Below are 24,188 nucleotides of genomic sequence, written 5' to 3'. Positions count from 1 at the left end.
AAGGGGTCCTATGGGGCCCAAGTTTAGGGGTGCTGGTGGGGTCACGTGGCTATGCATCAATCTCCTATTGTTCATGCAACCACACGCCACTCGGCTGTGCCCCCCAGACAGTGACAGATAGGATCAATCGGTCCAACCTTTGCAAGCCCACATTCCTCAAATTTAACCACTTTCTCATATCATCTCTCAGGGTCTTTGATTTGTTTGAAAAAAATGGTGTTCTTCTTTTGGGGGAATTTGGGTTTCATAAATTGTAGTTAATCTTTACAATTCAAAAGTTTGACCACACTGATACTGAATCTTTCTTGAGTTAAATCACTATAATGCCTCCTTTCAACAATGGAGGGACGCATTTTCTTTTCTTTTTCACGTGGGTGGCCGAGGAATTCATATGGGTGTTGTTCTTGTCGTTGTTTTTTAATGTCTCTGGTTTTCCTCCTTTTTGAATATAAATCTGTGAAATGAAAAAGAAGATTTTGTTTTGAAGAAAAAAAGAGGGATAAATTTGTGCTACTCTGTCTGCGAAGCTCGAGTGTGTTTGGTACTACTACCTTTGTCTCTTCTCGACTTTCAACTCTCTTAATCTCTCTCTCTCTATCCCTGCAATTATTCTTTTTTTTTTCTTTTTTTTTTTTTTTTGAAAGATCAGCCCTTTAAAAATCAGTTCCTTCCTCACGGCACACATAACCCAACCCAAACCCAAGATGCGCCTCTGTCTCCCTCTTTTTCGTCTTCTTCGACCTTCAACTCTTTCCTTTTCTTGTTTATGAACTAATGCTTACTAGAGATTTTGTAGATTGGTGCTTGTCTCCAGAATGGACTTTGGGGTAGTGGGGTTGGATGGTTTTGTGGATTCTGGCGATGCCCCTTCTCCTCACTCTAAGCTAAAATCTCATGGATCTTGTTTCTCTAAGCAGGATAGATCTGGGTTTGTTGATGATGACTGGAGGAACTCCAAGATTCCCAAAACTGAACCCATCTCTGGTTCTAAGACAATGCCGCTTCATCAGGGGTTCCCTTTGCTGAGATCTAATACTTTTATTTCTAGTAGCGATGGGCGTCAAAAGGAGCACATGCTTAGCTTCTCTTCACTCAAATCTGAAACTTCCCTGCTACCTAAACACTCTGACCTGATTGCAAGGAATCTCCAAAACTCCATTTTCCCTCACAATCAACACAAGTCTTCAGTCTACTCTAGAAATACAGGTAATCATAGCTCTGCTTCTGTGATTTTCATTGAGTTTTCAGTTCTTTTTATTGATAAGTGCTTCAATCTGGGGGAAAGGCTGAGTTGCATCTTTGTGAGAAGCTGGGCTTCCGTCGTATAGCTTTTGTTTCCAAATTCATTTTTGATTCGTTTCTCAGATGGGTTTGGTTTTGGTGAAAGTTTTCAGTTCCTAGACTGGAAACCAAAAGGAAAATAATGGGTTAAAAACTGTAGAAGAATCTGAAGAGGGTCCACAAAATTTCGTTATTTTTGATTAGAAACATGAGCAGTGGGTTGAAGGTTTTGTTGGTGTGCAGGATGTGTTTCCGGAAGCTATAATGGTAGCATGCATGGGGGTATAGCTGGGATTAGAGGACCATTTACACAATCTCAATGGGTTGAGCTTGAACATCAGGCATTGATCTACAAATACCTCTCTTCAAATGTGCCTCTACCTTCTAATTTGCTCATTCCTCTCAAGAAATCGCTCTATCCCTATGGCTTCACTTGCTCTTCTGCTGGATCCATGCCTCCCAACTCAAGTAACTTTCTCCTTGTCTTTCTCTTATTTTAAAGAATGGGAGGAACATCTTTAATCCTTCCTGTGATCTTCAGAAAGTAATGTGGATTGGAGTTTGATTAAATATTCCATGATATTGTTTGTTGCAAGAATATATATGCTTAATGCTTTGCCCTTTATCCGAGTTGTGTGTAGGGTGGGGTTCTTTCCATTTGGGTTTCTCCGGCAACACTGATCCTGAACCAGGAAGATGTCGTCGAACTGATGGAAAGAAATGGCGGTGCTCTAGAGATGCCGTTGCCGATCAGAAGTATTGTGAAAGACACATAAATAGGGGCCGCCATCGTTCAAGAAAGCCTGTGGAAAGCCAGACTGGCCATTCCGCCCCTGGGACCACTAATCCAACACCCATGGTGACATCGATATCTACTTCGTTGTCATCGACGGTGGTGCCCAGCGGCGGTGCATCCAACAACCTCCCTGTCATTCCTCACCAGCTCAAGAGTTTGCATCCTGTTGCTGCTTCCGATCCTGGTGCCGATGCCCCTGGCAATAGGTGAGACATGTCCTCCCTCTACGCAACAAGAGCTTCATTTTTGTGTCTTGAATCTTGATTAGAACAAACTTAAAGGTTGATGGTAGATCCCAGCAAGGATTTCATCTTTGCTTTGTGAATGTGAGTTTTCATTTTAGTTGAGACTTAGGATTGCTTTTCTTGGAAGATATCATCATGTTGCTATAGTTTTGGATTACTTTGAATACAATAATTGGGTTAAAGGCATATAGTTTAAACTAAGTTCTGTATACTTTTATTTTGTCTATCCATTTGCCTTAGGTTGCTAAACAGAGAGACTGTGTGTAGCAGAATCCAAGAGACTGGGGGCCTCTCAATGATGTCTTCGAATGTCAATCTCATGGCATCCAATGAAAAATGTGGTGCAAAACAGGAGATTTCTGTAGGAGATGAATTTGGACTTGTTTCCACTGATTCTCTCCTAAATCCTTCACAACAGAGGGGCTCTTATGCAAATCCCAAAAACTATGACTCCTTCCTCATCTTCAGTGACCAGGAAACCCAAGACCATGACCAACATCCACTTCGACAGTTCTTTGAAGACTGGCCCAAGGACCAGTCGAGTCGTTCGGTCATGACCTGGCCTGAAGAATTCAAATCGGATTGGACACAGCTCTCCATGTCGATACCCATGTCTGATTTCTCCTCGTCATCATCCTCACCAACGCATGAGAAGCTAGCTCAATCTCCTCCTCTCAGGCTATCTAGGGAGCTTGAGCCAATCCAGATGAATTTGGGGGCACGCAAGAATGATGATGAGTTAGTTCAAAAGCAAAGCAACAACCAGATAGCAGCAGCAGCAATGTGTTGGGGAAGTTCAATGGGGGGTCCTTTGGGAGAGGCATTAACAAACGGCAGCAACTGTGTGAAGGGCAGCAAGGTGCCACCATCACTGAATCTCTTGGGTGAAGGATGGGATGGCAGTCAGCTGGGATCCTCACCTACTGGTGTGTTGCAAAAGGCAACATTTTGCTCACTTTCAAACAGCAGTTAGATAAAAAGCATCTAAAGGAGGTGGGGACGGCTGAGAAGAAGATAGCCAATGTAGCTGCTGCCTGAAGCTCCTTTCTTTCTTTTCAGTAGACAGGAGCTTTCATTAAAATTTATAAAGAAAGGAATGCAAAAAATGGTGAACACAAAAAGATTTGAGAAAGAATGGAGAGAGATTGATTCTGAAGCTCACTGTGATCTGCTCTTTTGCTCCAACTTATTTGTTTGTTTTATTTTCTTCAAAAGTACTGAGTATGGCTTTCATTAAAATCTACAGTTTTGTGAATTTGAATGAAATTTGGTTGTGCTGTTCTTCAGCAAATGCAGCTTCATTCTTCTGGTTGCCTCTGTTCTGTACATAATAAACAGCAGGGAATGTGGAGAGCTGTTGTTGGTATTGCTTGAAGGAAGATGAAGGAGTTGAGGGAGGCTGGAGTGCTGGAGTGGCTTTTAGATTGGGCCATGGCACCCTCTTGAATGCGTCTGTTACGTTATGAAAACAATATGAAAAATGGTGCGCGGGAGGAGTTTTGAGTTTCGGAGACAGGAGACAAGAGACAAGAGACGGGCAGCGACTCTTCTGTGGGATCCAAACCGGGCAGATTTCATCCACATGGGCCATACTTCCACCAACCTGGGCCCGCCAAACACTTTCCATTACAATTAGGCCCATACCTTTTCCCCTCTCCTTTTTTTTTTTTATAAAATTTTCATTAAAAAAGAAATTCTAAATTTATTTATTTTATATCTAATAAATAAATAAAATTTTATGAATTTCAACCATGTATAACTTTTTTTTCTTTCAAGATTTAATAATTATATCAAACAAGACGATTATTTGAAGAGAAAAATATGTACACAATATTCTCCGATAACCAGTAAGAGATGAATGTGGACGATGAGATAGAGAATTCGATTTTGCCAAAACGAAAGAGAAACCCTAATTCCTAAAACAAAAACGTCTCGAAAACAGGATTTGAGATTCAGCCAAGAAAACCTGAAGAAGAGTAACGAATTTTACGAATTTTACGAATTTTACGAAGAGCGGAAAAAGAAGAACATCAATCATTTCAAGAGAAAAAGAGAGAAAGTGGAAGGCTCAGACACGCACAAACGCAGTCATCAGGTAACTTTGATCCACTGTGATTTAGCACACAGTTTCAGATTCGAGAAATGTAGTTTGTCATCACTGCCTCATTTCCACAACTACAAGTTGATTCCAACCCCTTTTTTGTTTGTTTCGAAAACTGATCCAAATTCTTGAAGATGATGAAGAAGGAGAATGTAAAAATTTAGACAGATAACAGATCCTTAATCAAGCATAGCCAAAACCCTAAATTCAGCGAGCTTACAATATCCAAAATGTAGACAGATGAGAATGCATTCGACTTCTGCAAAACCCTAAATCCGAAGCGAAGAATATATATATAAGTGTATGTAACTCCGTGGGCCTCAAGGCCCAGTTGCTTACAACATCTCCAACTACAATGGGCCTGAGATTTCACATCTGGACCTTATGATATTTATATGCATCCAACCATTAATAATACCCCCCCATTAAGTTTATCCCTTTTCTTTTCCAACCTCTTGTCTTCACATGAGATCCAATATATTTTAATTCCATAACAATTAATCAAATATTTTTTTTTATTTAAATTTAAATTATGCTTATTTTAGTTGGTGTAGTTTCATTCTTAAATGAAGTTCTCCCATCATACTAATTGTCACAGTCATGCTTGTTCAAAGCGTATCGTCTATAGCCACATATCGGATATCTCAATCGTGTTCATCCAAAATGTAACCCATAAAAGTCATGTTTTACATTAATGACACCCAAAATGTAACCCACAAAAGTCATGTTTTACATTAATGACACCTCCCACATAAAGTTCAATAAAACTCATTGCCTTTATTTTCCTTCTACTTAACCCCAGCCGCCACTAACTAACTTTTGTTCAAACATTCAACGAAACAGCCGCCACCCCATGAATTATTCCGAGTCTAATCCTTTGAATAATTGTCCCGTGCATTCTTTTTTCTCAATCCCCGAAAGCGATCCATTGTATTTTTTTTCCATCTTAATTTGATATCGATTTATGGGCCTTGGTCTCAACGAAATGTATTATTTCATTTGACAAGGTTTTAATTAATACCCCCACCCACCATGAACGTGGACTTCCCATTACAAGCATATCAAAACAGAATACAATATATACTCAAATCAGTAGTAATGTTAATAAATGTATCCATTCAAAAAGTCGTTTCCCAAAACCCCAAATCAAAACCCTTTCTCACAGCTATCGTTTCATTACATAATGAATCACAGAAAAGTCCTTTCCCAACGAAATCTTCCCTTCTCATGGGAGAAAAACCCCGCCCGTTCCAAATTCTACTTCCGGGATTTTCAAGCCCTTGCCTTACAGCCCCCGCCGTCGTCCACCTACCACAGAGGAGACTCTGAATTCGACGTCGTTTCTAAGATTCCTCCGCCGCCGTACCGGCAGCAGCCCCGTTCAATTAGAAACGCCTCCGCCAAGGAAGACGACCCTTTTCTCATGGCCTACAAGGAGTGCACTAAAAGTGTAAAAAATGGAAGCTTTGTGGAGAGAGGAAACAAAGGAGCCGCCGCCGTTTCGAAGAAGAGTAAGTTGTTTGGTTTTTCTTGCAAGAGCATTCATTCTTGTGAAATTAGATCAAAATAATGTCAGGAAAAAAAAAAAAAGAAAAAAATCCATCTTCTAAATTAAATGTTTTAGTAGTCGTGTAGGCCCAGAGCCAAAGTTGGGCTGTTCATTTCTCCGTGTGCTTGATGGGCCATCTTTGTAATGGGCTGGTTCTCGCAAAGATAGGCCCATTTGTGATTAATTGAGTAACGGACCTTTTAAAATAAGATAAAAATGAAAATAATATTGTATTGAATAATTTTTTAAAATAAGTTTGCTTGGCTACATGGAACTTTTTAATTTATTCAATCAAATCACTAATTTAATTTAATCTTATTACTATTTCTGCCGGCCAAAAACACATGTAATTAAATTAATAAAAAAATTACATATTTCAATTATTATTAGTCGCCAGGCTGTATAAAAAGAACCCAACTTTATGGTTAATGTAATAAAATATTAATGGGTTGAAAAGAAAAATAGAAATAAACCAAACAATGTAATTACTATGCGGGGACTATCCAATGCATCTCATTGGATGAATGCCTTTAACTTGCAAAATCTACGAAATTTATGGGGAAAAAAATAAAAAAGATTGAGGGCCCAAAAAAAAAGCTTTGAATAATATTAAACATATTACTTTTGGTTGGATTGCAATCAAAATTGGGGTCATACCCTTTACCTTTTTTCAATTTTTTTAAATTATAAAAACCACATGATCCAAATACATCACTCGTATAATTATTAGATTATTATAAAACTTGTATTTATTATAAAATTATAAATTGTGTTATACGAAACATCAAATATTAGATTGATTTTCTCAATTTTAATAAAAAAAAAATCAATATTACAAATTAGATTTCGTTTTATTGGTGTATTTCTATTTGGGTAGAGAAAGCTGGTTATAAAAATTGGTTAATGATAATTTGTTTCTTATGTCAATAATCTTTTCATTATCGAATGAAACGATAAAGTGATTACCCACTAATTTGTTAAATGAATAAGAAACGAAATAAAAAAGTTATTAAAAGAGACAACAGCATGCTCTAGAAAGTGGTGGACGTCACAGGAGAATTAGATTTGATTATGGTAATATTTGTCCCATAACTCATAAAAATGGGCTTAACATCCTTTTAACAAATATATATATATATATATATATATATATATATATATTATAACATGATTTAGAATGACAATCGTAACCCTCAAGATTAAAAGCATATAAAAAGAATGGTAGTTGGGCCCATGCATCTCAAGCTTTCAAACGAAATCATATACCGGTTTGCTAAAATAGAAAAATGATTATTTCTATAAATACTATATATAACAAGAGAAAATAAAATAAAAAGATTAAGCATAGCTATTACTAATAAAGCTAGTCGCCGATCTTCTTTTACACAATATTAGTTGCTATAAATATAGCGTAAAACCCCACCAACATATATATATATATATATATAGATAAGGTATATATATATATTATTTTCTCTGGCAGCTTTTTTCTTAGTTTACAAGGGTCTGGTTGTTTTAGCAATTAACGAGGTTGTTGTTGTTGTTGTTATTAAGGATGTATTGCGATTGGGAGATATTTGGCGGTTGTTCAAAGGAGCTGTAGGGGGAAGCATAAGCCAATTGTCGATGGAATTGCCGGAAGATTAATACTTGTCGGCTATACAAAAGTTTCTGCCGCAGAATTGTGTGTTCGGTCTGGAGATGGTCGTTTTCCGTCCGTACACGGTTCAACTGACTAACCGTGAACCGCAACTGCTTCGATAGCTCCCGGTTTTCAACTATCAGCTTGTTCACCAAGTTCCTTAAGTTTTCTAAGTGCTTCTGTTTACGAGCCCGGGACCGCCTCGCTGACTCCCGGTTCGACTCCATCCGCCGCCGTTTTCTTTCGTCTATCACCTCAACCTTCCGGTCCGGTTCACGCGCGTCAGGATCCATGGCTTCCGGTTCCACCCGGTTTTCGGAACTGGAACTCGAAATCACCGGTTTTGGGGACTGAAGCACGTCCGATAATCCGGCTGGTTCCGGGAACTGGAACGCAACCGGCAAGAACTCGCGGTCGTGATCTTGGCATTCCCACGGCGTCGAGGTGCCGTCGATAGCCGGAAATGGGTTTTCGAGCATGGACTCGTACGGCGAACCAGTCGGAAAAGTAGTCAGCATGACGGCAGGACAAAGAATTTTCTCAACAAGATAAAGGAGGAGAGAGGGAGGAGGAAAGGGAAGAATTGCAGCGTAGGGGCCTTGTATTTATCGCTGGACTCTCGAGGATAGTTCCGTAATTAAGGTTACCATTGAGGGTAATCTCGTCATTACGGAATAAGATATCGAAGTGGCATGGTAGTGGAAGTGTGTAAGCTCGCTTTTCTCTTGGCGGGACAGATGGGTGATATAAGCCAGTGGGGCCGTGGCATTGGTGCATGGCTGATATTAGCTTCGTAGTGAAGAAACAAAGTTTGTGGGTTCCACCAATTACACGTGTCGACTATTAATTCGAAGACAACGTCACAGCCAATTATTAAATAAATCTAATTCTACACTAAACGTCTCGTATGAATAAAAATAAATAAAAGAAAATTAAAAAAAAAAAAAAATGATAGAACCAGAAACCACAAGGCTCAGTCGTACTCGTGACTTCGGCTACGACGGCTCCGGATTCGTCCACTTCAATTGGTGTCCACCCAATTAAGCCGTAGATGCAAAAAGCTGCAAACTCAAAGGCCAAAGTTGTCATTTCACATATTAATTATTAGTTGATTATGGAATAAATTTAGCATAAAGTTAGAGTTTATTGTTACATTTAATTACTAACCTATTATTAATATTATGGCCGGCTGTGTGACATAAAGAAGATTCTGGGAGTTGTACTTCCAAATTATAATAAATATATGAACGCAGAAATTCTAAATTAAAACTCTAATTTTTAAAAAGCTGATTGACTAAAACTGGCAGTTAACTTGTTAATACTCCATGAACACAACAACTTTTCGAAGCTTTTATTATGTTTTTTTTTTTCAAAGAAATATAAATATTTAGGGTTTAGGGTTTCTTTTCTTCAGCCTATTTTAAAAATTTACAAACCAGCAGCAGTTGGAGTACAACAACCTTAAAATATTCGTTGTGTTACTTGGAAATTTTATAAAAGCAGTGGTCGGGAGAACAAAGCATAAACTTGGCAATCATCTCAAGAAATTCGCAAAGGCCACCCAAAGTAGGCCTCATGTGGAACGACACATCCCTTACCCACAAAGATGTTTTTTTAACTTAATTTAGTTAAATGCAACTTTTAAGAGTAGCTAAAGCATCCCTCCTTTAGTTTATGTTTGGTGTAATATAACACAAACCTTAATCAACTCTAATATCACACCATGTTTTTCTATAAATATCATTACGTATCTTGCTTGTATCTTGTTATCTAATTAAAAAGTTAAAGCTAAATAACTAATCATCTTTTCTAATCAACCCATCGTTATATTAACACATTAATACATCAATTTTTCACTGTTCCTTTTGTACCCTTGTTCTTGCTTTTCACATGCTCCTTTAACTTTTTTTTCTCCTCCAATTCCACCCACGAAGGGCTTAGATTTTGTTGGATTTTACTTTTTCTTTTCTTTTTACCCTTTCAACATTAATTAGTGGACACAATAGTATTGGTAACATGACACTTTATTCAATATCAAAACCATGCTTTATAGCCAAGGTTAGATGAGCGGATGACCTTATTATTATTGTACCTTCCACAGATGTACAAATTGTTTACTTGAACCACTAATTAGGGTTTTGATATTATGTATACAAAGAAAATATTTGATATTAAAATATAAAGTAGGGTTTATTAAGAAACCGCGTTTGGAAAATATGAACAGAGTGGCATTAAAGTATGAATTACTCCTTTATTAATCCAAACTTTGGATCTGTCATTCACATATATTAATGCTAGATAATTATTTCAAAAATATTTGTAGTGGGGGTATTTTTGTCTATCATTTTGTTTTATTCTTTTTTGAAAAAAAAAAAATAAATACTTTTTTGGGTTATTTTTACAAGAGGAATGTCATGTAGTTATTTTTGAAAACCAATATTTAAATTTAGTATTTGTCTTGTAGTCTCTAACTTGTATGCTATGTTGTTAAAGCCCATCGTAAAACCCAATAGATTTTGGATTTTGGATTTGACTATGTGATCCAAACACAAAACAGGCTATTTTATTTTTCTCTCATGGACCCCTCAATCTGCTAAGAAAATCTCCCACAGAACGTGGAAAAAAAACATCATTAATCATTCACACACCTTTAATTGTGTTTGTGTTCGTGTTTGTGTTTGTGTTTGTTCTGAGATTTGTTTTGGAAAAAGAGAGATGAATGTTCTTGTTTGATTGGTCAAAGAAGGAAATTTGGTTGTTTTACGTGTGTGAACATTCGTTTGTGGAATGTTACAAATTCCATCACAGTGCCGTCGCTCCTTTGTTTTCAATGCTTAATTTCTCATGTCATCATGATCTAAACCACACCTCATCAGGTAACGGATCGACATACCTTAAAATATGCGCATGTTGGTATATACAACGTTTAGATTAAACTTATAACCTATAATTAATTACTATAGGAATATGTAACGACCTTATTTTTTATTATAATAAAGTGACCATGCTACATATGACTTAATTAAGAAATGCAAGTCTTTTAAAACATTTGGAAATAATATCATAATTGATGTATATGTTCATAATAAAATTGTTAAAATAATTGTAGCAACGCCTCACCATGTAACATTTCATGATCTTGATCTTAGCTTCCCATGTAATTGCGCTGGTCTATCGTAAATTTATTCCTTTTATTTACGATATTCCTTTTATATTTTTGGTCGACGATCTTGTGCTGCTTATACAAAGTCCAAGCCGCACCTTCTCAGGTTCACACACGCATGTCCGATTCTTGTTTGATTTCTTATATATACCATTTCTTTCATTACTTTCTCTTTATCCTTTAATTTCCAACCCTTTCCTTATCTTCACTCACTTTCAAATCCACGAATGTCTTCTAAATTCTTCAATTTCCGCTGCCTTATTTTTCTCCTCCTCCTCCTCCACCTCCTCTGCAACAGGCCACCACCAGCTCATGCTGCCCGCCCTGCTCCCGTCTTTGCATCACTGCCCACTCAGGTCTGTTATCGTAATCTATCATCTTTTTCTCTAACTAAGTTGTATTCATTTGTACATCTTGTTGATATTGAGATGGTTCTTTAATTGGGTTTTGTAGGGGTTGGATGAGAACCTAACTGATAGCGAGAATATGGATGAGAAGTGCAGTGGAGTAAGCGAAGAAGAGTGTTTGATGAGACGAACTCTAGTTGCTCACTTAGATTACGTCTATACGCAAAAGCATACCCCATAATTTCAACACCTTTTCATTCTAATTTCTTCCTTTTATGTATCTACAAACTTCCATTCATGCCACTTATATATCTATTGAATTAGCTTCACTGGGTCTCAATGAAAGAAAAAAACAAAAAAAAACAGAGCATTTGAAGATGATCCAAGACAGGACAAATTAATGAAATTGATTATGATTCTGAACATGAGCATCTGACTTTTCTGCATACTTCACAACAAATTGAATCGATGGGGTATTACAAATAAAAATAAACCACATGTTGTTAAAGTTGGATATGGAAGCTTGATAGATATTTAGCTCCATCGGTTGATATTTGGAAGCAACATGCCAGATTTAGCCCTCTTGTAACCAATTAATAGCGTTTGACACCAACAACAGAAGGCCCCTCGACGACATAAAGTAAATAGTCCCTTGGGGACGCGCTTCAACTTTATGCTTTACATATCCAAATTCAAAGTGTATATGTGGATCAAAGTGGCCGCTCGGTGGTGCCTCCCACGCGCAGCTATGAAACATGGGCGTAGAAGGAAAGGCAACTCGGGGGCCTATTTTGACCACTATTTAACTGCTATCCGTTACGCTTTGTGACTGCCCAAAGCGGTTAATAGTATTCCAATTCATAAGACTTCATTGTACCTTTTTCTTAGACATTTACTTTCAAATATAGAGATATATTCAAAATCATTTGATTGAGACGTCATATAGTTTAATTTTCGTGGCGTTAAAGTATTAGGCAATTGAAAGTTTTCAATATCCTTATCAACATTTAAAAGCATACAACATTGATTCATAGTATGTTTTAAATGATAAATCTCCGTTTTTTCATTAATTTATTCTTGATGAGTAACGACCCAAACTTTTATATATATATATATATATATATTTTAATAATTTATCATTTTAACGACTTCAATGATATTAAAATTTTAGATTAAAAATTTCAAAATAGTACAAGTCAAAATTCCAAAATGATAGGTTGACTTTTCGGCTAGAAAAATTAATGCGACTATGTTCATTATTTTGGATCTTCTTCCCTCTGTGATATAACTTAACAATGGATGCTTGGACGCAAGTCTTTCATAATAGAACAAAATAAACATTAAATAAAGACAGACTACATTGGGAAAGATGGTTACATTGACGACATTTAATTTTGCTGATTGGGAATTGGTTATTACATGGTTTCTTGAAATCATCGTTACATTGACCTACTAATTTAATTCATGTCGGTTCGTACACAAAGTACGTTGGGAAAGATCGTTTTGAAGCACTAAATCAGAATTTAATACAATCTTTGTCGGCTCTCATCATGGTCAATTTGGGCCTAATGTCTACTTTGGGAATAGTTGTATTGGAATTTGTAACTCCCAATCTTTGAAACCAGTTTTATTATTTTAATTTATAACATTTCCACGCTGTTTTTTAAAACATTTGATCAATAATAGAGCGGAAGACTCGAGTATACATCGTATATGTTAGTGCGAACACAAGTTTTAGTTATACTCAATTATGAACTTGGGTTATGAATTCTAGTATAGTGTGATTGTGACACTAAATATGTGGGTAATTTACAGTAATAAGAAGAACAAAAACAAAATTAAAGGTAAATGTGAAAAAGGATTGAAAACATATATAAACTTCAATTTGGGAACTTGAGGGTTAAAAATACAGTTAAATCCAATCCGACAATTGAAGTTGCATAATTGAACAGTATGTACAGATAATTCGAGAAATGAAAAAACATCCCCAGAGATAAAACATTTTCCTGGAATTTCAGGCAAAAAAAGAGGAAAAAGAAAACTAATATGCGAGCAAGAACCAGGAGGTGTTGTCAAGAACGTTGAAGCACAGGGAAAGACAAATGGTGGCAATTACAGAGGTTTTGGCGGCTACGTACCTCACCATCTCCAGACCTCTCTCCATCACTTCTTCATTCACTATGTCCACACATCGCTTCATTCCTTCGTAGATTTTCTCCAACAACACCTCGAAGAACGACCTCACCATTTCAAACGTCATTCTCCCAGTCAAGTTCACTATCACTTTCCTGTTCTTCGCCACTCCCAAGCTGGATGCCCACCCTCCATTTCTGGGCCGTTTCCCAAGCTGGCTTCTGGGCTTCACGCCCAATTCCATGTCCTCGAACTCTTCCACCTTTTTCCCTGCTGCAGCTGCTGCTGCTGCTGGGCCTGCTTCCATGGCCCAGTTCCCCTGCCCCGACAGCACTTGGTGGGAGGTTCTGATCAGAGTCTTCACTGCGCCGTTGGAAAGGGAGACCAGCAACTCCCTCATTTCCCTTTCGTGTTTCGGGTTTGTGAGTCCCGAGAATATTCTATCGAAACTGTTGATTTCCATTGTCTTCTCCAGATACACCGACACCGCCGAGCTCACGAATATTCGAATCAACTCGCCGATTAATTCCCTGCATTTCTCATCGCAAGCCACCCCCATCCATCTCCCCAAACGATCCTCCAAACTATTCGTCCATTTACTCGTCTCATCTATAGAGAATAACCCCATCACCAAATTCCGAGCGAAACTCCCAACCACCACAGAAACGAATCCAGACCCAGATTCACTACACAGCTTCGTCATAATTTTGTCAGTAAAATCACTCGTTTTCTCGTCACCGCCGCCTTTCTGCCGGGAGTACTGATCGTAACCTCGCAAAACCCCCAAAGTTAGCGCCTGAGAGAGACGCGTGAGGGAAGTGGAGATCTCATCAGATCGGGCGAGTTTAGAGATTTGCTTCAAACTATGTGGGAGTTCATCAGAATCAGAATTAATAAACTCCTTAAAATCCTTAGAAATAGTGGCGACACAGTGGGCAGAATCAGCAAATGCAGCCGCGGCAGAAGACAAAGCCGCAAAGAATCTGGAAATCTTAGCCCTCTTTCGAGCAATTGAAGGGAAATGATAGACTCTGTAAGCAGTGTAGCCGGTAAATCCAAGAGCCGCCATTACAACAATCCAATTACTCCTACGAACAGCTTTCAAATTCTCATCCATATCCCTCGTCGTATATCACGGGGGAACCCCAAAAAAAACAGAATCCAGAATTCAATCCATTAGAGTGACAGGTTGTGTCAGGAAGCGAAGAAGGGAGTCGATGAAGAAACAGAGCAGAATTGGGAGAAGCCAAAGAAGGCGTTAAGCTTAAGATTAAGAAGAAAAGAAAACATATCCAGAAGAAGTGTAGAGGTGGACATGTGACGTGACAAGTTGACCTGGTAATGGATAATATCAGCACAGAGCAAGAAAAGAAAAATGGAGGACAGAGAAGGCAGTTACATTTAGAGAGATGAGCGAAGTGGGTGAGCACCGCCCTTCCCTATGAGGAAAAAAAGAGGGATTCCTTCGTTATGGATATTAATTATGGCAGTATGGTGCCACGTGGAAGTATGGGCTTGGGTGGCGATGGGCCAAGCCTAGTGGGCCTCAGATCGCGACTTATCTTCTTCTACTACGACTATTTACTCGACCCTTCTCTTCTGACATTTCGTTTTTATGACACCTACTTCTTTTCATTTTATTCAAATTAAATAATACCGCCATTATTATACCTATTATTATTTATTTTATCTTTACCACCGATTTCTTTTTTATTTTATTTTATTATTTTTACTTTTCATGGTGAAAGGAAGAAGATTCACTGTTCCTTACAAAAATGTCCAAATCGGAAGGATTGGGCCTGAAGCCCACTCAAGGCCCATAATGTCCACTTCAGGAAGTGTTTTTAAAGTCTAAAAAAATATATTTTTATTATTCCACGAGTACCTTCAATTTCTTTAAAATAATTTTAAAAATTCTTAGTGAGAATACATGAACGGAAATTATGTACCAACACCTCCTCATAATTTGTCTATGTTTTAATGTTATTTCTAAAACAAATTTGTCTATGTTTTAATGTTATTTCTAAATTTGTTTGGGTATTTTAAGAATATTAATGAAAGTATTAATGATTTTTGTAATTGGAATAATTAGGTTTGTTTTTGGTTTGAAATGGGAAGGTATTTTAAAATATTGTTTAGATGGATGTTGGAGTTTGACCTCCAAATTTCCAATCTTGTAGAGGCGGCGAAGCGTAGAGACAGACACAGATCGGTAAGAACGATGAGCAGATCCGATAAAACCACGCCAGCGCCAGCACCAGCTTTCCAATTATTTGGATTTGGATTTGGATTTGGATTTGGATTTGGATTCGGATTCATCCAAATTCAAAACCCCGAATGACGTGCTTTACTTTCCAGCCGTCGGATAGCTTAGCCTGGAAGCCAACTCCGGATTCAAAGAACAGATAAAACAAGATTCAAGATGGATCCCCACTTGCAATGCACAAAACAACTCACACCCTCTTTCTCTCTTTCTTCACCTTTTTTCATTTTCGTTTTTCTTTTCCGTGATGAACAGGTGGTGGTGACGTTTTTCGTATGGGCAGCCGCCGCAATTGGACACCATGGAAACCACCTACTTCCGCCACGCGTTAGCCGACGTGGCAACCCGCCGTTTAAAGTACTTCTTCACGTTTTCAATCTTCTTTCTCACCTTATCAAACTCAAAACCAAAACCATAAACCATGACGTGTCGCGCAATGCATCTATCTTTTATACACACACACATATAGATATATATATATATATATATATATAGAGAGAGAGAGAGAGAGAGAGAGAGAGAGAGAGACAAAATGAAGAGAGAGTTCATTTTAATTATACAAAACAGAGAGTGGGTTAATTCTGTTTTCTAATCATAGCAGTCAACAATCCCATCTTCTTCTTCTTCTTCTTCTTCCTCTGTTTCTTCTTCCTTGTTCTGTTTATTCGGTTTTCATTGAAAAAGAAAGAAAAGATATATGATGGAAACTGTGTATCAACCTTACTGCGTGGATCCCCAGTTGGAATTACTGATTGAAAGAATTTACCCTCCCAGGTTTGTTTCTAAACAACAATATATCCATCAAGTTTTCAGCTTTATTCATTCTTTTTGGTTTAATTCCTCTTGGGATTGGGGTTTTTTTTCCATTTTCCAGAGTTTGTATAGACAATGACACCTTTCCGGATTGCACCCTTCTCAAGGTTCCGTCCCTATCTTTAAACTTTATGCTTTCAATTTCATGATTTTTTTTGTTGATGAGAGTATTGATTTTTATTTGACAGGTTGACAGTGCAAACAAACATGGAATTCTACTTGAGATGGTGCAGGTTTTGACGGATCTCGACCTTGTTATTTCCAAGTCTTACATTTCTTCCGACGGTGGATGGTTCATGGACGGTCCGTTCCCACCCACATCATACTTGTTTAACTTTTAATTGGGTGTTTAAATTATGTTTAAGCAAATCATGTTCAAGATGAATGGAATCTGATTTGTTGGATAAGAACTTCTCTTATACTATTGTTAATGTCTTCGAGGAAGGAAACTCGAAATTTCCAAATTGTGATACCTTTTTGTACAGAGTTCAGTGGTTATAATGGAAGCTGATTTGTAATGGTTGTTTATGTGCATACGTATGGTGCTGCAGTTTTCCACGTGACAGATCAGTTTGGAAATAAACTCACCGATGAAGGTCTCATCCATTACATTCAGCAGGTCTCTGTTTTGTACATACGTATGGTGCTTCTTTAACCTCATGAACTTTCCTCTAATGTGTACTCAAATTACTACGCAATTACAGGCATTGTGCGCGAGTAGGAGAGAAGGGTCGTCGAGAACGGCAAGAATGTGCAATATGGGGAAGAAGGGGTTGTCATCAGAGCACACGGCGGCGGAAATCACCGGAACTGATAGGCCAGGTCTGTTGTCGGAGATATTCGCGGTGTTGGTTGAGTTGGGGTGCAACGTCACCGCTGCTGTGGCATGGACCCACCACAAAAGTGCAGCCTCCATTATCTATATGGAAGAAGGTTTGAATGGTGGATCCATAAAGGATCCAATGCGGCTGGCCCATGTGCAGGAGCAACTTGAGAACGTGGTTGACGCCCATAATGGAGAGGGAGAAACAAGCAACGTGAGGCTGACTTCTCCATCGGCCGGACGGACCCACACCGAGCGGCGGCTCCATCAGCTGATGTATGCCAACGGCGATTATAAGCTGTGTTGTTGTCGCGATGATAGTGAAATATGTAAAAAGGGTTGCACTCGAACGCATGTAAGGATAGAGAGCTGCAAGGAGAAGGGATATTCGATTATCAATATCAAGAGTAGAGACCGTCCGAAGCTGTTGTTTGATACGATTTGTGCTCTTACCGAATTGCAGTACGTGGTGTTTCATGCTGCAGTGAGTTCGAATGGGACTATAGCTGATCAGGTACCCATTTGTTTTTTGCAAATTCATGTGCCATTTCCTGTCCAAGTTGGCTTTTGTTTTGGTCCAAAATTTGTCAAGTTGTGTGTCTAGTGGCGCTGACGCAGCCTTGTCTTTTGTGTTTAAAATGGCAGGAGTATTTTATTCGACATAAAGGTGGCTGCATCTTAGATTCCGAGAGTGAAAAGAGTAGGGTTTTACAGGGCCTTGTTGCAGCCATAGAGAGAAGGGTTTCACATGTATGTATCATCATCTTAAAGTTAGCTCCTTTAACCTTTCCATTTATCATTAACAAAATGGGACTTCTACTTTACAGGGATTGAGGCTGGAACTCTGCGCTTTAAACCGAGTGGGATTATTATCAGACATCACGCGGGTATTCCGTGAGAACGGCTTGTCGATATCAGCCATCGATGTTGGAACTAATGGCGAGAGAGCTGTTGGGTCCATTTATGTCACAGATGCGTCGAGACATGATGTGGACGTGGATCCACAGATGTTGGAGTTGGTGCTCAAGGAGATTGGAGGATCAGTTGCCATAGTTCAAGGGCCTTCAAATCGGGATGATCAAACCTCCTCTTCAAGAGTAGATCAGGGGACCAAAGTTACCAGAGTTGAAGATAAGCCAAAATTTTCATTAGGCAACTTGTTGTGGTCTCAACTTGAACGCCTTTCGAGTAACTTTGGCTCTATTAAATCATAGGGGGAGGGGATCTTAATGTTGGATGTATGTCTTGTAAATCATAAGGGAGGGGGTCCTAGTGGCAATAAAGAAAGATTAGTTGTGAATAATCTGTTTCAGTAGATAGCATACGGTCCTTATTTCAATGATATTTGCAAAATGGAAAATAATCGACGTATACATATCACTATAGTACAACAAAGGTCCTACAAATGAGTTCCACAAATTAAAAACAAAAAATGATTGAAATTACGACAAAGCCATCCATTATTTGCATGTAAATGAATTTGAGTTTACAAGTTTTTTCTATATACAGTGATCTTATAACAAAGTTTCCAAATGCATGGTTCATATCGAGAAAACACATGATATACATTGTTGAAGGGATAAAATTCTATGAAAATAAGCAGATTGAAGAGTTTTACGGAGTTGTCACATCGAATCAATGTCATCGACATTAAGCCAGTCACTTGATTCCTTGCGGGTGACTACCTGCCCCGATCCGACATGCTTAGTCTCTATGGTGTTGGTGTCCTTGTCTGAATCAGAAGTCCGGCTAAGCTGAACCCAATCTCGGGAATCTTTAGTTGAAGAGTCGGAGCCTGATGTACCCTTCTTATGATATGCCGTCACCTCCTGGTCATCGTCCTCAAGATCACTAAATGATACATCCTCGTCATTCCCAGCAGGAATGTTAGTTCCACCATCACCATCAATCTCAAGAGTTTCCTCTTTCAACCAATCATCTCCATCATCCACGTATATCTCATCAAAAACTTGGGAAGCACCAGAGTGGGAATGTTCAACACCGGTTTGCAAGGGTATTTCCTCAATGACAGGCTTATCTACAACTTGAATTTCCACGTTCTTAATTGGATGCTTATCGGTCTCTACAACAGTAACCATAGAGGAAGGAGCTGCACTGTCATGGGATTTCAGTGATTCAGATTGATCTCTAGGTGGAACAGAGCGAAGCTCCTCATTGGATGAATCAGAAGATTCTTTTGAGCTAGTAGAGATATTTCTAGATATCTGGGGCTCCATCTGGCCCTTGGATCGTTGTTGTAATTCATGAAGTTGTGCTCTGGCTTCTAGTATCTATAGATATGGTCAAACAAGTTTCAGAAAATTAGTTATGCAGGGTAGGGAACCGCAACTTAGATTATTCCAGAAAGCTCTGATGGATATTTGGAAAATATTACTTGAAGGAGACCCAAACCAACAATTGACAGACTGATGCTTCCAAATAAGGAAATAAAACTACAAATAAAGCAAACATTTCAGCAGCATGGCCATTAGTTTCGTCTTTCAACTGAGAAAAATCAGCCAAATTAGGAGGCAGTCTCTTGGATGACGAGATAAACACAAACACAAGCTTCAAGTGATAGATAAAGCATTGAATAGATCCATTAAGAGTCTGCATCATATTGGTTAGTCCTCTCTGGATGGAGGGCAAACTTATGTTCCAAGGTGGTGGCGGGTTCCTTCTCCCTAACCTCTCTGTCAGATTCCCTCTATGATGACCCTAGTTGCCAGGTTATTAAGCATACATGGCCCAGCCACATATCACCTCAGGAGTAATTTTTGTTTGCGTTAAGGATTTTGTTGCATGTTTAGAAAACTATTTGGAAAAGGAAACAATCATGAAATTACAGGAAAGAGGAATCATCCACATGCTCCGTTACCTTATAGCTGATTGTCATGCATCAGAACATGTTCTCTCAATCCAAGCTACAGAAGTTTTTTTCTTTTTATCAAATGAAATTTAGGTCGTTATGTTGAGTTTTTGTTTATGTATTTGTTAATTCATCGATGTAAATTGTCAACTCTTTTAGACTTGATGAAACTTGGTAGAGCTACAATTCATTTTCTCAATTAAATTTGACCATAAGTTATCCCATACACATTTCCAACATGTTCTCAATTAACTGTGACCGTGACTTATCCCAGTAAATCAAGCATATAGAGCATGTCTTGTCAAACACATTTAAAAAGGACACTCACCCCAAATTAGAGTAATGATGCTTCCTCGAAGTCCCTGTCCAACAACCCTATCTGAATTTGTAGGTCCATCTCCCACCCACTTAATTTACACAGAAAAACGGTAGGTCGGAGAGATTCTTGGTTTGCATTTCATCTCATACATGCAGGTGACTAGTACTTTAGGGTTATTGTGCATTCACTAACAGAAATTTCCGTTTTACCATTATACTCCAGAACTCAAACTTTCCATATCATCCCTGTCTACCATATTAAACTAGAAATCATCCCCCAACTACATGTTCAGAAAATAATGAGCATTACTCGTTACTTCATTGGGCCTTGGCAAGGATCAATATCTCCTTTTGGGGATCTATAACCAAAGATGTCAAAAGAATACTTTAAGGGAATCAAAGTTTACTAATCCAGAAGAACATTAAATAAAAGAGAGAAGAAAAATGTCCCATGCCATTCAAGAGGTTTGAGTCTCTACCAAAAGGTAACAGTCTTTTTCCTCTACCTCACCTACTACAAACTATAAAGTAATAACCGAATTACCTAGAGGGCCATACAGATCTCATGCACAAAATATTCCCTCCCCTCCCCATCACGTAACTATCTATAACCCTTTTCCATAGGGTTTATAGTTAGGTTAAGGTGGTGGTTATCTTCTGACTCTTATTGTCTTAGGCATTCCCCTTTTTGTTTCTCCTCATTTCTTTTTTCCTCAATGAAAGCTAGTAGTGCATAGAGACACACATACAATTGACAAATTTCTTATACCAAAGCTAAAAAAAAAAATTGTTTTTCTACATAACGAACATCCAAAATTTTAATCCCTTAAAATAGAATATGAAATAAGTACATCTACTCAGCTAATTAAGTGGCATACGCAGGAATAGTGCAAGGCCCAACGCAACTTTAAAGTAACGTATTTAATAAGAAAGCGACCAACTTACTTGGGGTGTTGACAGAATTTCAGCATCATGCTTGCTAAGTCTAGGATGCAAGAGCACAAAGTAGATCTTCCAAAAGCAATCTTCACTCATGTAGTGAGGACAAAGCTCAATCCTCAAAGCAGCCAATCTTGGAACAAGATGCTCAACAGCTAGAGCATGTTCTTGCTGGGCATCAGACAACTCAAGATCTATAAACGAGTTATCGAATGAAAAAAAATTAGTTAGTCTAAAATTGATGTCAGTCTGCTGATAAATACATCTACACATGAAAGAGTGAGGTAACTAATAAGATTAGCGGGAAGTATAATTGCTGTAAAAAAGAATAAAAGAAGCTCAAGATGTTCGGTCAGAAGCACATCTGTGATCGCTCAAAATTTCGATTAACTTACTAAGAATATTGACATAATACCATGCTGCGCGTTACCATGCTGCGCGTCGAAGATTTGTATCCAGGAAAATAGAAATATTCAATTTGTGCAATGGAGAAACTATCAGATAGAAAGCGAGAGCTACCGTCAGAATCGTCATCATAAGGAAGAGGAAAGTCCAACCAGGTCTCAGGATGCAGGACGATATTCCTCACAAATATCAGGACCTCCTCTGTTACACCAACCGCACTTCCCACATCATAATTCTCCAAAGAATCCTCCGATCCAAACTGAAGGAAATTGGAAGCAATCTTGGTGATCTCCGATACGGTCTTGGTGTTCGACAGCTTCGAGATCCCGGTCTTAAACTTCCCGCTGAATTCCGCGAAATCACTGCGAATTCCGGCAATTAGATCTTCTTCAGACAATCTAGGGTCAGATGGATTGTCGGCTGTTGACGTATCAATCGGTTCGTTAGGATTTGGATGAGAGATGTGAGAGTCAGACGCAGAATGTTCAGGCGGAGGGGCGAGGAAAGAGGCGACACCCCAGAATTGGCGGGTTAGGGTATTTTTCAGCTCGGACAAATCCTCTTTGACGCCTCTGGCAGTGGGAGTTGAAGATGACGACGACGACGGCGAAGGAGAATCTGTCTGATGGTACTGGTTAGACACGGAATCGGATTTGAGCGGTGATTTAAGGTTGCCACCGGCATTCTCTTCGTCTTCTTCATCATCATCTTCGAGCTTCAATGAATTTGCAATGGATCTGGCCAGCCAGGACATGGTGTATCCCAATGCAGAAGCTGAAGGCTCCGGAGTGAAGACGATCGTAGCTTGCAGAGTGGGAAGTGAAGGAGTTTCCTCAATCGGAGATTACTTCTAGTTCTGGGTGTTCAGTTTCTTCATTCGTCCAAACCGACCCATTTTGTCATTTAACTAGCAAAGTAGACTTAACAAAACCAGAGCCTGGGCCTAAACATGGCCCTAATTGGGCTTTGCAATTTGAAAGCCTCTCTTTCCAACCCAAATCAATAACCTCTCTTATGGGCCTAAAAATGGGCCTAGTTGGGCTTTGCAATTTGAGGGCCTCTCTTTTCAACCCAAATCATTAATCTCCTTTATGGGCCTGAACATGGGCCTCATTGGGCTTTGCAATTTGAGGGCCTCTCTTTCCAACCCAAATCAAACGGCAAATTCTTCCTTCTGCAGTCTATTTCACTCTATCTTCATTTAACTATATCTTCATTTTTATGTTACGTATTTTTATCGAGTTTTTCATATGCAAACTAAATCTTTTCCTTTCTATATTTGAAATAAACCCTAAGTTTCGGTATATAATTTTCATATGCAAACGTGTCAATTTTAAAGAAAATTTGTAGATTAAGATATGAGTTATTAGTGTAAAATTGTCGACGATTAATACCATACAAACTCCTGTAAATGAAGACTACGTGAGATTAGATTATATCGAAACCCCATCCAAAATTCAAGATCCAAATTACTAGCCTGGAAGAGATGATAGGCTAAAATACAATGCATATCTATTATTTAAATTGTTGATATACTCAAGATTAGCTTGAGTGTCAAAGTATATGTATTTTAGTTCATATTGCAAGCTTGAATTCGATTTGGTTATTAAATGTAAATTCAAAACCAACCTGCACAACCTACCCACGATCTCCACATGTTTGTTCTTTTGGTTACATTACCAAGTCTGGGACTTTAATCACATAAAAACAAACTAAAAAATATCATCAATAAATCTAAATTGCATCCAAAAGGGCAAGACTTTCGGGGCTCAAAGCAGGGAAAGAGCACCAATTTTTGTTGAAGGGCGACAAGTTGAGCTCGAGAAAGCTCCCACCGTCCACCGCCTCGTCCAGCCTCACAGGCAAAGGCTGAAGCGTGGAGGCTTCCACGACGGCAACGTTCGAGACTGGACAGCGGGCAATATCAAGCGGTGGTGGCGCCATCTTTTGGAGGCGTGGAGATCGAAGCTCAGCCAAACCGGTGAGTTTCTGAACCAAATTCCGGAAGTTAAGTGGGTCCACTTTGTACACCCTCGGCCGAGTCGGTGGCAGTGGCGCAATCGCCGGCTTCTTCCATGGCTTCGCCATCGACTTTCGAACACAGTGAAGATTATTATTGGAATAACTCGAAAATTCCCTCCTCACGTCCTCAGATTGGTCCCTTTTCTGAGCCAAAAAGCTCGAGGAGGAAGAGGAAGATGAGGAAGTATAAGCACAAAATGCCTCCATACCCATTCCAAAACTATTAACAATCACTTTTTATCAAAATTCAACCGAGATAATGAGCAAACAGAGACAAAAAAAATGGCATTTATATAAACATTTTGGAACGCCCCAAAAACAGGGGCAGTTGAGTAACGAAACAGACTCGGAGATTCAAAGATCTCGCCTTTTTTTTTCAAATTGTCATCCAACGTAGGCGGGGGGTATGGGCACAAAAAAACACACATTAAAAAAAAAAAAAAAAAAAAAAAAAAAAAAAAAAAAAAAAAAAAAAAAAA

General features: G+C 38.6%; 7 protein-coding genes and 1 non-coding gene across 8 annotated transcripts; 3 read left to right on the top strand and 5 right to left on the bottom strand.

Annotated features, from left to right (window-relative positions):
* Positions 1–641: 641 nt before the first annotated feature.
* LOC111453874 (growth-regulating factor 1-like) lies at positions 642–3,613 on the top strand. Its single transcript, XM_023095160.1, has 4 exons — positions 642–1,206; positions 1,525–1,749; positions 1,923–2,283; positions 2,563–3,613. The coding sequence occupies exons 1-4, from the start codon at positions 816–818 to the stop codon at positions 3,293–3,295; spliced, it is 1,710 nt and encodes a 569-aa protein (XP_022950928.1). The 5' UTR covers positions 642–815; the 3' UTR covers positions 3,296–3,613.
* A 772-nt stretch (positions 3,614–4,385) lies between these two features.
* LOC111453906 lies at positions 4,386–4,486 on the bottom strand. Its single transcript, XR_002712328.1, has one exon. It is a non-coding gene; the product is annotated as a small nucleolar RNA snoR126 (small nucleolar RNA).
* Positions 4,487–7,302: 2,816 nt separating this feature from the next.
* On the bottom strand, positions 7,303–8,186 carry LOC111453474 (bZIP transcription factor RISBZ2-like). Its single transcript, XM_023094594.1, has one exon. The coding sequence runs from the start codon at positions 8,130–8,132 to the stop codon at positions 7,488–7,490; it is 645 nt and encodes a 214-aa protein (XP_022950362.1). The 5' UTR covers positions 8,133–8,186; the 3' UTR covers positions 7,303–7,487.
* Positions 8,187–10,975: 2,789 nt separating this feature from the next.
* Positions 10,976–11,987, top strand: LOC111453331 (phytosulfokines-like). The gene is made up of 2 exons (XM_023094386.1): positions 10,976–11,133; positions 11,231–11,987. Exons 1-2 carry the CDS (start codon positions 11,005–11,007, stop codon positions 11,363–11,365), a joined length of 264 nt encoding a protein of 87 aa, XP_022950154.1. The 5' UTR covers positions 10,976–11,004; the 3' UTR covers positions 11,366–11,987.
* Positions 11,988–13,165: 1,178 nt separating this feature from the next.
* LOC111453456 (protein PHLOEM PROTEIN 2-LIKE A10-like) lies at positions 13,166–14,374 on the bottom strand. Its single transcript, XM_023094577.1, has one exon. The coding sequence runs from the start codon at positions 14,372–14,374 to the stop codon at positions 13,166–13,168; it is 1,209 nt and encodes a 402-aa protein (XP_022950345.1).
* A 1,671-nt stretch (positions 14,375–16,045) lies between these two features.
* On the top strand, positions 16,046–18,504 carry LOC111453328 (ACT domain-containing protein ACR1-like). Its single transcript, XM_023094384.1, has 7 exons — positions 16,046–16,294; positions 16,395–16,440; positions 16,522–16,636; positions 16,885–16,952; positions 17,038–17,670; positions 17,802–17,906; positions 17,984–18,504. Exons 1-7 carry the CDS (start codon positions 16,218–16,220, stop codon positions 18,368–18,370), a joined length of 1,431 nt encoding a protein of 476 aa, XP_022950152.1. The 5' UTR covers positions 16,046–16,217; the 3' UTR covers positions 18,371–18,504.
* Positions 18,505–18,594: 90 nt separating this feature from the next.
* On the bottom strand, positions 18,595–22,565 carry LOC111453327. Its single transcript, XM_023094383.1, has 3 exons — positions 21,802–22,565; positions 21,289–21,476; positions 18,595–19,447 (listed from the first exon to the last, which is right to left on the bottom strand). The coding sequence occupies exons 1-3, from the start codon at positions 22,439–22,441 to the stop codon at positions 18,782–18,784; spliced, it is 1,494 nt and encodes a 497-aa protein (XP_022950151.1). The 5' UTR covers positions 22,442–22,565; the 3' UTR covers positions 18,595–18,781.
* A 673-nt stretch (positions 22,566–23,238) lies between these two features.
* On the bottom strand, positions 23,239–23,955 carry LOC111453330. The gene has a single exon (XM_023094385.1). The coding sequence runs from the start codon at positions 23,920–23,922 to the stop codon at positions 23,422–23,424; it is 501 nt and encodes a 166-aa protein (XP_022950153.1). The 5' UTR covers positions 23,923–23,955; the 3' UTR covers positions 23,239–23,421.
* Positions 23,956–24,188: the final 233 nt, after the last annotated feature.

This window comes from Cucurbita moschata, unplaced genomic scaffold (assembly GCF_002738365.1).
Source record: "Cucurbita moschata cultivar Rifu unplaced genomic scaffold, Cmos_1.0 Cmo_Scf00015, whole genome shotgun sequence".
Taxonomy (NCBI): domain Eukaryota; kingdom Viridiplantae; phylum Streptophyta; class Magnoliopsida; order Cucurbitales; family Cucurbitaceae; genus Cucurbita; species Cucurbita moschata.
This window is presented reverse-complemented; position numbering and strand designations above follow the sequence as displayed.